Genomic DNA, 16,045 nt, shown 5'->3' with positions numbered 1-16,045 from the left:
AGCATCTTTCTTACTTATAACACACCTAAACCCACCAATATCTGTGAAAGCAAGATATCTAAACTGGCCATTTAGTCCTGAACCCTTTATAGTGTTTAAATGTCAGAAGTATGGCCATTTCAAACAGCCTGTCATGACTTTCGTGACATCTGTGTCCAGTTCTTACAGTAAAGATGGTAAGAACAAAGACGATGTGAGCAAATCACATAAAATGCTCTAATTGTGAAGGAGACCACCCAGCATATACTCCTGAGCATGGAAAGGGTGGAAAGAGACCTAAGGAAGCAAGGAAGTAGCAACATCTGGTGGTGAGTCTTTCTACGCTGAGGTGGTTGTAAAGAAAGTGTCAATAAGGACCTTAATGCATGTGTCAGCCTACTTGTAGTTACATCTCTGAATACTATGATTTGCTTGCTGTCTCTCTGTAGAGTGCATAAAAGAAAAAATCAATATGGGGACATGCTAGAAATAGTATCAGTGTATGAGAATCCACTACTTAAAAATAATGGATAAATAAATAGCATAGATACTCTTGTTCTCTCAATAAAACAATCAACATACCCAATGCACTTGAAGGAATTAAATTTGGTGACATCTTGGATATTTTTCCTGATGAAGAAGAAATTATGGACATTGGCTGTCCATAGCTCTCTAAAAAAGAAAAATCGAAGGCTAATGAAAACAAAATCTCTCAACAGGAAGCCAGATGAATCGCCAAAAAGAAATAACGAAAACATTTCTGTCACACAATGGAATTCTCAGGATTCCGTCAAAATATCAAGGCTCTTGCAAATGTATAAATATAAATGAATCTGCTTTTGGCTGCAGTAAGCATACTTAATACATCAGTGATAATCTGGCATTAAGGTAACCAACAATGTGCCCTCTAATTTTTGCCAGCTCATGTGTGCCTAAAAAACATCTTGTGCACAAGTTTCTAGTCTCAGACTCAACATGTGCAGCATTTTGCTACTGTGCTCACAGTAGCAAAAGTAACAAACCACAGACTCTTAATTTGATATGGCTAAAATTGGTGACATCTTTGGTAAAAAGATCTTTTGTAAATAGTTGCATGTTTAATATTTTTATAAGAGCAACCTAAATTGATTTAAAAAAACAAAAGCAGTGACAGAAAGATACTAGAAAATTTTCAAGAGGAATAAATATCCATACTTGAGGTAGAAAAAGCCATCAAAAACTTGAAATGAAGAAAGCAGTTGGAGTAGATGTTATTTAACCAGAAATGTTAAGTATGCAAGTATAAAAGTTTTGCAGTGGCTACACTGCATAATTCAGAGGGCCTGGTCAGAAGGTCTAATTCCTGATGATTGGAGTACAGCTTGATAAGTAGCCATCTATGCAAAAAAAAAAAAAAAAAAGGGAATAAAACTGAATGTGAAAATTACAGAGCAATTTCTCTACTAAGTGTTCCAGGTAAGATTTTTGCAAGCTTACTTGAAAAGAGGTTGAGAAAATTGTGGAAGAGAAACTTGGAGAAGAACAAGCTGGGTTCAGGCAAAATAGAGGTTGTCAAGATCAGATTTTCACTTTACAACAAATAGTTGAGAAATCATGGGAATGTGACAAAGATATGTACTTAAGTTTTGTAGATCTGGAAAAGACATATGGCAATGTCCCCAGAGAAAAGATTTTCAAAACACTCCAATTAAATGTGGTAATTGCAACATTATAAAGAGCAATATGTAGTTTATATTTACACAGTTTATAGTTTTATACAGAGTAATATGTAGTCTATATTTAAGTTGTAATCAACAGTTAGAATTGAAGGGAATACAGAAAGATGGTTTGTAAAATCAGAGATAAGACAGGGATGCATGTGTTCTCCTCTCTTATTCATCATGTATGTGAAAATATGCAAGAAAGTGGCATCAGGCCTGATATTAGAATTGGAGATGTCAAACTTAGCTCTTGCTTATGCAGATGTTGTATTTGCCACAGTGGCATAGCTAGAGGGGGTCGGAGGGGGCGGTCTGCCATGGGCGGCACTTTGAACCTTTTTGAACTTTTACAGTTAATTCTAAAATACAATCTTGAGACCTCAGTTCCAAATATTGTAATACTATTGCGAATTTTCCTCATAATTGCTGTAAGTGTTGCTAGTTGTGAGAGGAGTTTTTCTGAATAAAATTGATTAAGAATTACCTACATTACTATGAAATAGACTTCGCCAATGTCATCGATGATTTCGCTAACAGAAAAGCAAGAAATATAACATTTTAGAATGTTGAAATTAAAGTTTTACTTCAAAAATAAATATAGACTTTCCCTATATGTCGTTTTGACATTTTGTAGTATTTTTGGTGTGTATTGAGAGGGGCGGCAAACCCAGGGACTGCCCCGAGTGGGAAAAGCTCTAGCTACACCACTGATTTGCCATTAAATCAGCAATAAAAAGACCAAACCTATGAAAATAGGCAAGAGTATTGAACACATTAACTGCATTCTGAATGGAGAGCCTAAAAGAAAAGAAGTAAAATATTTCAGCTCTTTAGGCACAGTGAAGATGGCGAGTTAAATCTGGAAATAGGCAACAAAACAAGCAAAGCCGATATGGTGGGTAGCCAGCTGAATAAATTTATATGGAATAAGAGAGAAATTAGCCAAAACATCAAACTAGCAATGTACAAGACAGTATTCAAGCAATGGATAAGTTATGTATCTGAGAATTGGGTTACGAATAAAGCACTTAATCAAAGACTAGAGACCACAGATATGTGGGTTCCAAGAAAAATTAAGGGAGCGAACTGATGCCATGAGTGGCAGAATTATATTACAAATGAAGAAATTAGACAGAAACTGACATTGTTAACATTCGAGTATGTGTCAGCAGAGCTAATCTAAGGTGGTATGGCCACTTAAATAGAATGGGTGAGGAAAGGTTAACAAATACAGGTGTTTGATGCCAAGATATCAGGAAAGAAACCCAGAAGAGGGCCAAGGTCTAGGTGGATTGATTCCAATCAGATGTGCCTTAGAAGCACGAAATGCGAAATATGATAATGTTATAGTGCTCACAAGTAATCAACTAATTTGGAGGAAAATTGTTGATAGGAGATTAATAATAAAGTAAACTTAATCATGTAGTGCTGTCATAGTAAACTGAACATCCCTTGAGGGTACATATCAGGAAATTGATGATGATTCAACCTAAATACTTATTTCTTGAGCTAATACTGCATATACATGCAGTATTAGCTGAAGATTATAAAAAATTATGTCATCACATTTGTCCATCTTCTCAAATTTAAATGAATTTACAGTTCTTTTCTGTTTTAATTTTGACACTGACATTTTGACGGTTTAATACATTAAACCTGCTAATGTAATATTTTTCATATTAATGTTGCTCTTTTTTCATCTAGCTACAACCTGTAAAATTGCAAACACTAAATTTATTCACTTAAATCCACACAGCTACAAAATTACATACAAGTTGATTGTATGTAATTTTGGTAATTGTTGATTGTAGGTAACCAATATGTACTGCTTACACAGTACCTATTGGTTACCTCTTTTAGCAGGCATTATTCCTACAGAACTACGTAGATTGAATTCTTTAGTCCGTGAATTCCAAAAAATTGCTGGTAATCCGAACCTGCCTATTCATTAGGATCTCCCAACTCTTAACGTCAATAGATTGAAATCTTGCCATCCATCACTACGAGCAGCAGAAGAACTAGTGCTAAATAATTTTAATCCTTTATCAAAGTGGGAAGAAGCATGGAAAGAAAATACGAAAGAACATTTGCATAACATCTTTAAAGGTGATCAAATCATCACAGGATCAGATCTACCTCGCAAAACATGGACGGTACTATATAGAATTCGGACAAATCATGGCCTATGTGGAGATACTCTCTATAAATGGAACAGACAGACATCTCCAGAATGTGACTGTGGTGCTCCATGACAGACTATGCAACATATTGTAACAGAATGCATCTTCTGTGCTTATCAGAATGACTGGAATGACTTTTTACAAGTGGCTCCTGAAGCTGTGACCTGGATTACGAACTTAGATCTGATTTTATAATGATATATGTTTCTTTTCCTTATTATAACATATTAAGACTTTTAATTCTTATTTTAATTTTCCAACTTCTTGGATTAGATCTGTGTTTTCCTTCAAAGTTTTAACTTAAAATATTTTAAATTCTTCAATTCTGTTAATATATAATGACATCATGATTCTCTTTTTTAACATCATGCTTTTGCCATGAGCTATGTATGTAGGTAGAGGTGTAGCTAGAGCTTTTGCTGCCCGGGATGGTCCCTGAGTTTGCTGCCCCTCTCAATACACACCAGAAATACTACAAAAAGTCAAAACGACGTATAGGGAAATAAATTAAAACAGTATGTTTATTTTTGAAGTAAAACTTTAATTTCAATATTCTAAAATGTTATTTTTCTTGCTTTTCTGTTAGCAAAATCGTCAATGACATTGGCAAAGTCTATTTCATAGTAATGTAGGTAATTCTTAATCAATTTTATTTAGAAAAACTCCTCTGACAACTAGCAACACTTACAGCAATTGCGAGGAAAATCTGCAGTAGTATTATAATGTTTGGAAATGAGTTCTCGAGACTGCATTTTAGAATTAACTACAAAAGTTCAAAAAGATTCAAAGTGCCATCTGGGGTGGACCCCCGAGCTACACCCCTGGCATCAAGAATTTTTAGATAAGTCATAGGTGCACCATCCAATACATGAGAGCAGGATTTGAATTTTATTAGATTTGACATTTACTTACTCTGCATAAATCTCAAATCTACCAAAATTCAAAAAAGAAGCACCACCTTGGCTGGAAAAGGTGATAAATTTTTGGAAGCTGATCATGCTATAGAAGTGATATCATTGTGCCAGGAAAGGTTTGGAGTAAGCGTAGGTTCAAGAAGAGAGATTTTTGGTCTTGACTGTTGAGCTGAGCATTATCAGAAGCAAGGGAAGAAAATTGGAGGTTCTTTTTTCATGAGAAAGAAGAGCAAAACTGTGCTTTGGAAGAATTGTAGTTGACTAGGTTGCTTTCACTCCAATCAAAGGTACTGTGAAGGTCAATGTCAATATTACAGATGATTTTGAAGCTTGAGATATTTGTATCATTAGCGAATGTATGAATAGGATTTGTTTAGAATTACAAAAGAACTAGCCAGCAAAGGTTGGTCAATTGGTAGATGTCACATAATAATAATTTGTCTAAGATTTGCAGTTAATGAGAACTGGTTGCTTATATAAATCATGAAGAGGATGGATGAAATGACAGAGCTCTTAGGGACACCAACATTGACAGGAAAGTCTGAGGAGAGAGAACACCATCCACCATTACACATACGGATTGATCTGAGAAAAAACTGGCTTTTTTTTTTTTTCCAGGCGACAATCTGACTTATTTAAATGTCATTCAACAAACGATCATCTAGTCTCACTAGAAATCCTTTCGAGGTGCCTTCCTTAAATACAAGCAGTTAGTATACATTTTCTTTGACATGGAAAAAGCATGTGACACTGCTTGGAGATTCAGAATATTCAAAGACCTATACAACTTTGATGTGAGGAAATTTCTCCCCCCCCCCCCTTCATCAAGAACTTTTGATCCAACTGAATCTTTTAAGTCCAAGTGGGAACTGCTCTCTCCCAACCTTATACCCAAAGGATAGAGTCCCACAAGATTCAGTTTTAAATGTCATACTTCTTGCAATCAAAGTTAACTTGATAACAACTTCCTCCAGCTCTGAGTAAGGCTTTATGTGTAGATGTCTGTCTTTCATGTAATATGAGGATCATAGAAAGACAGCTGCTGTAAGCCATGACTATCCTTCAAAATGGCTGCTTCCAAATGGTTTCAGATATTCCCACCAGAAGGACAGCTTATTGCATTTTTGCAGCAAATGTGGTCATCATTTCACCTCAGACTAGGACAAACTTTAATCCCATTTGCACCAGAAGCCAAGTTCTTGGAACTCATATTTGCCAAGAAACTCGTTTTCTTCTCTCTCTCTCATATGCCAGTCATGAGATAACTGTACATTAGTCTGTACATTGAAGGAACTGAACCACCTTTGTGACTTCATCATTAATGGCTATCTCTATTATATGGTACAAAAAAAAAATCCCTGCCAGACTATCTCTGTGGTTAACTATTTTTTGTACATGGTGGGAGAAACTTACAACCCTTTGATTTGCAAAGTGTTGTGAGTCAGTATCATCAAAAGTTGACCATGAAGATTGTATCCTAAATAAATGTGTGCTTCATGTCTTCAAGTCCTCAGCCAAAGTAAATAGCTTGTTTACATACATTAGTGTGAAATACAGATGGATACATTAATGTAATATCTGTTAAGTATAAACATGCTTTCCAATTCAGTGGAAAAACTTACTACAATTAAACTACTTTTGTTGTGGTGTAATGCATGTATATGCAGCACCCACCAGTGAAGGTTAGTTAGCAGGTCTCATATAAAGGTGTGTGTTCAGAAGAACACACATACAATTAACAGACATAATACACTGGTTCCATAGCTTTAGTTACTTTTGCCATAACTCTAAGTAATGCTGGTGAATGTGATCACTGGAACACACAAGTAAATTTTATGGTATTGAAACCAGATGATAAGATTTCCTAACTTAACGCTTGTTTAAGAAGACATCAGCACACAAGCATCATGCCAGTAAATGGTTTTACTGACATGTCAGTTTTAAATTCACTTTGAGCTAGTTGTTAACTGGTCATATCTTCACTATATTTATTTGAATTAACATAATTTGCCTAGTGTGATCATCGTACGATACAACTATGATTCACTGTTCTACTGAAAAGCAATATTAAACTAGATATCTCATAGCAGATATTGATTTCAGTTCTTTCCTTTATGGTGATGTTATCCTTCTAAATGAATATGTGTGGCTTGAGCATTAAAAATTCTTAATAGATTTATGCTCTTTTCATTGGTTGTAGACACAAATGAAGTGCATAATTGGTAACACACTTTAATGGAATAAGAGTTGTATGGCTGGAACTCATTTGAATTCATTTATATGAAATAAGAGAAATTAGAAAAAATGCACAGTTAACAATTGTGGTATAGTGTTCAAATTGCTTTTAACTTGTGAATCTGATAGTTTGTATTAGAAATAAAACAGTTAATTAAATGTTGAAGACCACAGATATTAGAGTTCTTAATAAAATTAAGGCAATTAGCATATGACATTCATATACTACGTATTTTAGCCATTCTTGTTCATGGGCTTCCTCTCATTTTGTACACCCATTCAGTATTGAAAAAATATATACTGTGTGCTTTCATATTCAGTCTCTAGCATTTTAACTGCTGCTGAGACAAAGTTGATAATTGTTAATTTAGAAAACATTAATTAGTTTTTAATTATTATTTTATCATAATTAATTATAAAACAATTTGTAATGTATAATTATTAATTTATTCTTTAGTATTGTTAAAAGCTATAAAATCAGCAAAGGCCCAGATTTTCATACGTCATTGATGAAGCAAGAAACAGATCTAACTCCAGAAATGATCGCAAGGTAAAATAAAGTTTATAGGACTTGTTTCATTTTAATTATGAAACAAATCGTATGCTTTTAGTGATATAAAAATCACAAATTATTTGATGTTTTTGCATGCACAGTGATTATGTTAGGTTTGTTTGTAAGAACTTGCCTAGTTCTTAAATTTTTTGGTGACAAAAATATACAGGCATATCCTGGTCATATGACACATTAGGTTCAAGACCACCATTGTATAGCAAATCTCCACTTGTAGGTGCATGCAATGGTGTAATAACATATTTTGGGAATCTTATGCTAAATTTGAATTAAAATTAAAATTTAATAATTTTAATCCTAGCTGATAATGACTGAATTTTATCCATTTTAACAACAAAATAAAATATTAATTATAAACAATTTATAATTCACAGTGAAACACTGAAATACAGAGGGCAATGGTAGGGAGGAGATTGTAGCAAACAACAGTGTCCTAAACAGAGTAGATGAAACTGCACAATAGTTGATTGAGTAGCACTGTCTCACTAAAACCACCATATGAGTGAATATGGCAGTGTATAATAAATGGGCATTGGTCATAATTAAAAAGTGATCATAGTAAACCAAACTGTTGTAAGGTTGGGCTTTTATAATGTACACTAAATGACGGAACTTATGGGAGTGTGTGTGTGGAGGGTAATGCAGTCATTCTTTTTAGCTCATTGAAGAACGTTTGATATTTTCTCTTTTATGGCAAATCATTTAGGATTAGTGGGGGGGGGGGGGGCTTGTTGTTTCGAAAGCTCAATACTTTAAAACTACAAAAACACTACAGTGGATTCCATTTAATTGGTCACATTGGAAATAGCATAATTTGGCCCAATTAAGCAGCTGCCTCAGTTACACGAAGTCACACATAAAGAGCTTAAAAAGTGTATGTATAAAATATGAGTGTAGACAAGTTTTTCATTTATTGAAAAACTTGTCTACATAAATTACTGACTTATATAGCAACAATTAGCTTTAATTAAAGTAAAATGTTTGCCATAAAAATAATTTTGTGTATAGGTTGGGGGGGTGGTCTTAAAGTTCTGATAAACACCTAGACAAAAATTATATTAAAGCAACTGATATAACCACAAGAAAGAACATACTATTAGCAGAGTTATGAAGGTAACTTATCTTCTTATATCCTTGTATGTTCTTTCTTGTGGTTATATCAGTTGCTTTAATATCATTTTTGTTCTAGGTGTTTATCAGAACTTTCCAGACCTTCCCCATCATATATGTATTAAACAAGCATGCAGTTTTTAGCAGTTAATGACATTCTAGGAGTTGATTATCCAGTGTAGCCTATTAATTTTTTTATTTTTTTTAGATTGATTGCATTGAATAAAATCAGTGCAGATATAGCATTGTGTTTGTTGCAAAAAACAGCATTGGAAGACTATTCCAGAGGACAGAGGTTGTATGGAATGATGGAAGAGGATGTGAAGTTGGTTTGGTGAGTCTGGAACTGAAGGGTATATAGGTGTTGACCAGAAGCTGACTGTCTTGTAAATACCTATAGAAAAGACATGATGCAAAAAGAAAGCACCTATAGAAAAGCATTTGGAGGAAGTCAGAGAGAGAGAGGTTATTTATTAAGTTAACATGTTTCTTCTGGATACAATCTAGCATTTTGAGATAGTTTCTTGGGGGCATCACCCCAGTGTAACAGATTCTAAGGTTGAGCTTTATGGAGTTCAGCTGAAGAGAAGCAATGTTTAGAATGACAAACTACCAAACCTTTTCGAGGCTGAAGAGGCTATGGACGTATTGGTTTATACTAGGATAGGCTAGACTTTAAGCCAAAGAAAAGAAAATGCTTAAGGTGGTGCAAAGAGAGTTCCAGTTGCCCCTGACATGAAGGTGTTAATTTCTAACCTAAACCAAATAAAAAGCCTAATCTAATATATATATAAAGCAAAGTCTGTTTCCGATGTTCGCTTATAACTTGAGAATGAATTGACTGATTTTGATGATGTCTTCACCAGTAGATAAGAGGATGTTCAAAAGATGGTTTATGTTCATTTTCATCAATGTACACCTCCAGATTATGGAGCAGTGTTTTTTTTTTACCTCCCTCCATTGCCCATACTGCAATTTAACAGTATATGGCAACTGTTTTGTGGCCAGATATTGTGATATTAAATTATTTTGTTATTACCATTATTATGTTTATTATTAGTTTTTTAGTAATTTCCATAATTATTAGTAGGTATTTATTTATTTTTTTCCCAATATGCCATGACAAAGAGCAAATTCTCTAAGTCGCTCAACTCCTGTGTATGAGACCAAATAGACAGAGTGAAATTACTGAAGTTACTTGGAATAATAAGGATGGTCTGCTTTCTCTTACAATTGTAATATAAGATATTCCACTGATCCAGCAGTTGTGATCAGTACTATGACTGTAGTATGAGGTGGGCTACAAAAGTTTTCACCCTGACATACAATTCGTGCCAATTTTAAAATGTGACAGATAGCACCATCTATAGGGAGGTTAGTGTACCAGTTTCAGCTCTCTACCTGTGTCATTCAGTTGGAGGCACTTGTTTGACTAACATGTGCCACACTAAGTGGCTTATGCTTTGGTGCTTTCTATAGCAACCATCTTTCACGTCATTCGGAAAAAGATTCACATGACAAAAGTCAGTGCAAGGTGACTGCACCTGCCTTCTCTCTCTCTTCATTTCAGAAGGAGCATCATGTGACCTGTTCCCATAAGAACTTTAGAGCTTTGCCAAGGGAATCAGAAAGGAGTGCTAGAATCCATTGTCACTTGGGATGAAACCATGGTTCTTTATTATGATCCTCTTTCCAAAAGGCAATCTACGGAGTGATGCAAACTAGGCGAAGCACTGCCGAGAAAAGCCAAGGTTACTCAGTCCACCAAGAAAATCATGTCAACAATCTTTTGGGATTGTCAGAGAATTCTCTTGATTAACTTCAAAGAAAGGAATACCACCGTGAATGCATAATATTGTGCTTCACTTCTGCACAAACTGCGCAATGCCATAAAGGAGAAGAGATGAGGAATACTGAATCATGGTGTTTGCCTGCTTCATGACAATGCTCCAGTCCATATGGCTATTGTTGTGAAGGCTGCAGTGAAGGACTGTGGCTTCCAGGAGATTTAGCACCCAGTGACTACTACCTCTTCTCAAAACTGAAGAAAGATCTTAGAGGAAGAAAATTTGCAGATGACAATGAGGTGAATGATGCAGTTTTAGGCTGTTTTATAGACAAAAGTACAGACTGTTTTTTTCAAGGGCACAGAAATGTTAATTAAGAGAGATGTGAAAAGTATGTTGAAAAGTGACAGTTGTTTTCTTTCTATCACCTCTAAAAGTTAGTAAGACTGGAAACTTATGGGACCACCCTTGTATATCAGCACTGTAAAGCACTTAAATACAGACATGAATCTCCCAGAATGTGTTCTTTGAATTTAAAGGTGAAACTAAATAAAATCACAGTTCCTCCTGAACCATTATTATCACTCGTTATAATGCAACATCCAGTCTCATCAGTTTATTGAAGCTATTCGAGCTTACAACTCCGCATTTCAAATTTCATCATTTGGTGTGAAGCAAATAGTTGAAAGGGATTCATACCTACTTTCAAGGTGCAAGGTCAGTGTACCATTTGGCTGAAAGTTTGTTGCCAGTCGAACCATATGACCATAAATTTTTTACAAATTTGTGATCATTTGGTTCACCTACAAATAGAACAAGCAGCTTTGCATTGTAAACAGATCACAGACTTGAACTCAGAAATTGTATATGATTTACAAGGAATGTTACATCAGCATAACATATATATATATGCACACACACAAACTTTTAAGTTTGCTATAGAGAATGCTAACAATGTGCAAGAACTAAGACTGGCCATACATGCAAACTGAGTACCAACAGGATATCATGCAGGCACATTCAATGTACCCACAGCTAATGAAGTAGCGATTGTCATTACTGGGCAAGAATTTAACAGCAGAGACATGATCTTACATGGTCATGACAATAGACTGAAACAGATATGTGAGATGCATATAGCCTGACACTCCAATATCCACTTTCATTTTGCAGAAGAGATGTTGGATACTGCATTGATTTACCACAAATGAATCCAAGAAGTGGAGAACTTACAAGTAGAAAAACGGTTCCAGCAATGGATTTTTACAATTATCGCATGATGGTACAGATGGAAAATTTAAACCCACTACAAGTACGGTCAACTCATCAATCAATAGTGGGTTGACATGTATGCTAAAATTGAAGCCAAGCATCTCACATGCATATGTTTAAACCAAAGTAAACTTCAGGTGGAAAATTATATACATTTCCGTGTTCCATTGTCTGCTGATGAAAATACTTCAAACACTGGCCAAATACAAATCTTGACTTCTTCTTTCATGGGAAACCCCCGTTATTTCCATGAAAAGACTCAAGATGCAGTGGTCTATGTTAAAGTTGTATGGTGGCGCTGACCTTTTCATTATCTTAACATGCAACAACAATTGGCCAGAGATTTTGGAAAATTTGCTACCCAGTAACAAGACTTATGACAGGCATGGCATCATTTCAAGAGCTTTACACGTCAAGTTGATGTCAAAAAAGGGGATTGTTACATGCTCACATTGATTTGGCTCGAAGATAAAATCAGGAGTTATGAAATAGATTCCATTATAAGCACTGAGATACCCTCTCCTCAACGTGACAAAGAAACTATTCAATATCATAACAAAACACATGGTGCATTCTCCATGTTCATCCAATATCATTTATCAGTGAAACTCATACAGATGAGGATGGATATCCACGATACCGTCAACGTGCTCCTTCAGATTGTGGCTGAATTGCTACTATACATAATAGCCATCAAAATCATTCAGCCACCTAAGAACAGTAAATGCTGTAGTACATCCGACATACCAGGATGCATATCTTGCTTTGAATTTGATAGAAGATTATTCTCACTGGTCTAGGCAATGCAAAAATTTTAAACTCACCGTCATCTTTGTGCTTTTTGTTCAATGTATAATGTTAGTTCACTGCAACATGACTGACCCTCTATCATAATGGTCAACTTACAAAAATCATTTTTCAGAAGATATCTTACGACAAGAATGTTCTACTTATTCTCAGGCTCAGTTTAATGAAGCATTACTGAGACTTGAATCAATTTTTAAGTCAATAAGTGACAAAAGTGTTAAAGATTTCGGTCCAATACTGAACAATCTTTTGCATGAATTCCATAAAATTTGTATGCAAATATATCAACAAGGGTTCAGACCAAGCTATGTTTTGTTTGCAAAATGAACGTAGCAAAGTAAATCTATACCAAACCGGACGATCCATCAGTACCTGTGAAGCCATTTGGCAGAATTTATCTTTTAATATTCATGAGCACCATCAAAAGATAGATTTGATCTGGGAAACCTCATACAATTTCACTGAACTTCGGGATTTATTAAGTCATCATGAACAATCACTATCTTCAGATCAATGTGAAGTTTTTCACGATGTTTTAACCACCCAACCGGCCATGATGTGTATATACATCCAGGTTACCATGGATGTGAAGTGCATATTCAAATTGTAATACCATTGATATTACATTGAAATATATGATGGATACGAAGTGTAGAGGAGTGATGAATTTTATCCATATTGATGGCGACATGGTTAACAAGCTGTGAAAATCAATCGGGGAAACTGTTTTTCTTGGATGCTCCAGGTGGTACTGGGAAAACATTTTTACTAAATTTGTTATTAGCTAAATTGAGAAGCCAAGGTAAAATCTCTCTGGGTGTGGCATTGTCAGGTAGCAGCTACTCTATTGCAAGGTGGTCGAACTGCTCAGTCTACTTTCAAAGTACCACTTACAAATGTGACTAACACTTATGTGCAATATATTAAAACATAGTAATTTGTTAAAATTATTACAAAAGGTTTCTTATTGTTTGAGATGAATGTACACTGACTCATAAAACATTTGTTGAAGCAGTCGTCAGAACAGTGAGAGATATCACATCAGACAATCAAAGAATGGGTGGAATAACTGTTACTTGCCAGTGATTTTTGACAAACACTGCCCAACCTATCCCACAGAACCAGGGCAGATTAAAGTGAATGCCTGCCTTAAGAAATCTTCACTGTGTCATGATATAGAGAAGCTTTCTCTCAAATTTAATATTCATGTTCACCTACATGGAGACTAATGCAGATTCGTTATCCTCAAAAATGTTAAAAATTGGCAATGGTGAAGTATAGCAAAGAGATGGAAAAATTATATTAGCACACCTAAATATTAGGAAAATTGTCTGAACTGCAGACAAACTGTTTTGCAGTGTCTGCCCATCTATTGAGAACATAACAAAAAAGTCATCCTCTTGGTTCAGGGAGAGAGCTATCCTCACCTTGAAATGAGCCTTGTCAATAATGAACGAGTTGGTTCTTAATAGAGTTAATGGATCTGTTAATGTTTACAGATCAGTAGATACTCCTGTGGATGTAGATGATTCAGTTCATTTTCTCATGGAATTTTTAAATTCACTTAATCTGCTTGAATTGCCTGGTCATGAAATTAAATTGAAAATAGGTGTTCCTGTTATGTTGCCCCCAAATCTTTGCAATGGAACTAGACTTCAATTAAAATCATTGAATCTAAATATGATAGAAGCTGTGATATTTAAAAATTATTACCGGGCGAATGTTTTAACACAGGCAGTTATATGTAACATGTTCTCGAGTTATCAGTCCTGAGAAATTAATTATTTTTGTCGAGGATGAGGATTGTTCACAAAAAAGTGTTACAATGCTCATAATTCTACACCATGATGAAAGCACCAGCACCAACATGTCATTTCAATACACTAGTAAAAATAAAAGCAATGAAAGAATTTCTTTCGTCGCTTTTATTTCACACAAGATGGAAAAAACGCAGGCTTTTTTTCCATCTTCAGTTCATTTTCTCATGGAATTTTTAAATTCACTTAATCTGCTTGAATTGCCTGGTCATGAAATTAAATTGAAAATAGGTGTTCCTGTTATGTTGCCCCAAAATCTGCAACCCCAAAATCTTTGCAATGGAACTAGACTTCAATTAAAATCATTGAATCTAAATATGATAGAAGCTGTGATATTTAAAAATTATTACCAGGTGAATGTTTTAACACAGGCAGTTATATGTAACATGTTCTCAAGTTATCAGTCCTGAGAAATTAATTATTTTTGTCGAGGATGAGGATTGTTCACAAAAAAGTGTTACGATGCTCATAATTCTACACCATGATGAAAGCACCAGCACCAACATGTCATTTCAATACACTAGTAAAAATAAAAGCAATGAAAGAATTTCTTTCGTCGCTTTTATTTCACACAAGATGGAAAAAACGCAGGCTTTTTTTCCATCTTCAGTTCATTTTCTCATGGAATTTTTAAATTCACTTAATCTGCTTGAATTGCCTGGTCATGAAATTAAATTGAAAATAGGTGTTCCTGTTATTTTGCCCCAAAATCTGCAACCCATGGAAAAGATGGAAAAAACACAGGCATTTTTTCTTGTGTGCCAGTATCAGTAAGTTATTCATTGGGAACAGGAGGAGGGTTAATCATGTGGTATATACCCTTTATGAAGAGCATTTGAAACATATTTAATGTTTCATATTACAGATGAAATAAATTACCCAGTACATTTTTTATACTTCATCATGAAGGTTATTTTCTTGATCATAAATTAGTAAATAATAATATTTGGTTTACCGATCAAGTGTTGATCAATTTTATTATATTATATTATATTATATTATATTATATGATATTTAATTATTTAACCCTAATCAGAACTTTAAAAACGGAAGAAATGAACTTTAATACAAACTACAGAAAGTTCCTCAGCAGCAGCTAGCTGATCTTGTACATGCGATACGTGTTTCACTCACATTCGATACTATTTTATTTGTAATTATTCTTGTCAGTTTTGCAGTTATGCATAATTGTGAGATTGTTTAAACCTATATGTGAGTGCCCTGAAGATCCCAACAGATAAGAGTGTAGCAAAACTAGTTGGTTCAGTTAATAAAATTGATCAACACTTGACTGGTAAACCAAATATTATTATTTATTAATTTATGATCAAGAAAATAACCTTCTGCCATGATGAATAGATGAATGGTGATACGAAAATCAAGGTACGCCATTTTGAAATCCTAAAATGTAAAAAGGCAAGGTTACTAAACCATCTCACTTTTTTAAAACGTTGCCGAGATAACTGCATAATTCCTAAGTTTTTACATCTTAAACCTCTTTTCGATACTAGACAAGCTAAAAATATTTATTTCAAGATATCGATGTTACTCATTCGTGAAAGGTTACATCACACAAGATTTGTGCTTAGTCAAATTTACTCACAATGTTATGAACTGTTCATGGATCTCTCCAGCTCTTTAGATGAGGAAATTTGGCAAGTCTTAGATAAAAT

The 16,045-nt window shown here is 34.6% G+C and overlaps 1 protein-coding gene across 1 annotated transcript in view; it reads left to right on the top strand.

The window, feature by feature from the left end:
- alpha-PheRS (phenylalanine--tRNA ligase alpha subunit) overlaps positions 1-16,045 on the top strand; it is a 274,725-nt gene that overhangs the window by 95,810 nt on the left and 162,870 nt on the right. The window contains exon 5 of the mRNA XM_090414434.1: positions 7,466-7,558. Within this exon, the coding sequence (XP_090270560.1) occupies positions 7,466-7,558 (93 nt within the window). The remainder of the gene's footprint in view (positions 1-7,465; positions 7,559-16,045) is intronic.

Source organism: Typopeltis vanoorti, chromosome 25 (assembly GCF_054136105.1).
Source record: "Typopeltis vanoorti isolate ZY-2024b chromosome 25, IOZ_Tvanoo_1.0, whole genome shotgun sequence".
Lineage (NCBI taxonomy): Eukaryota > Metazoa > Arthropoda > Arachnida > Uropygi > Thelyphonidae > Typopeltis > Typopeltis vanoorti.
Note: the sequence above shows the minus strand (reverse complement) of the source record. Positions and strands in the feature narration are given on the sequence as shown.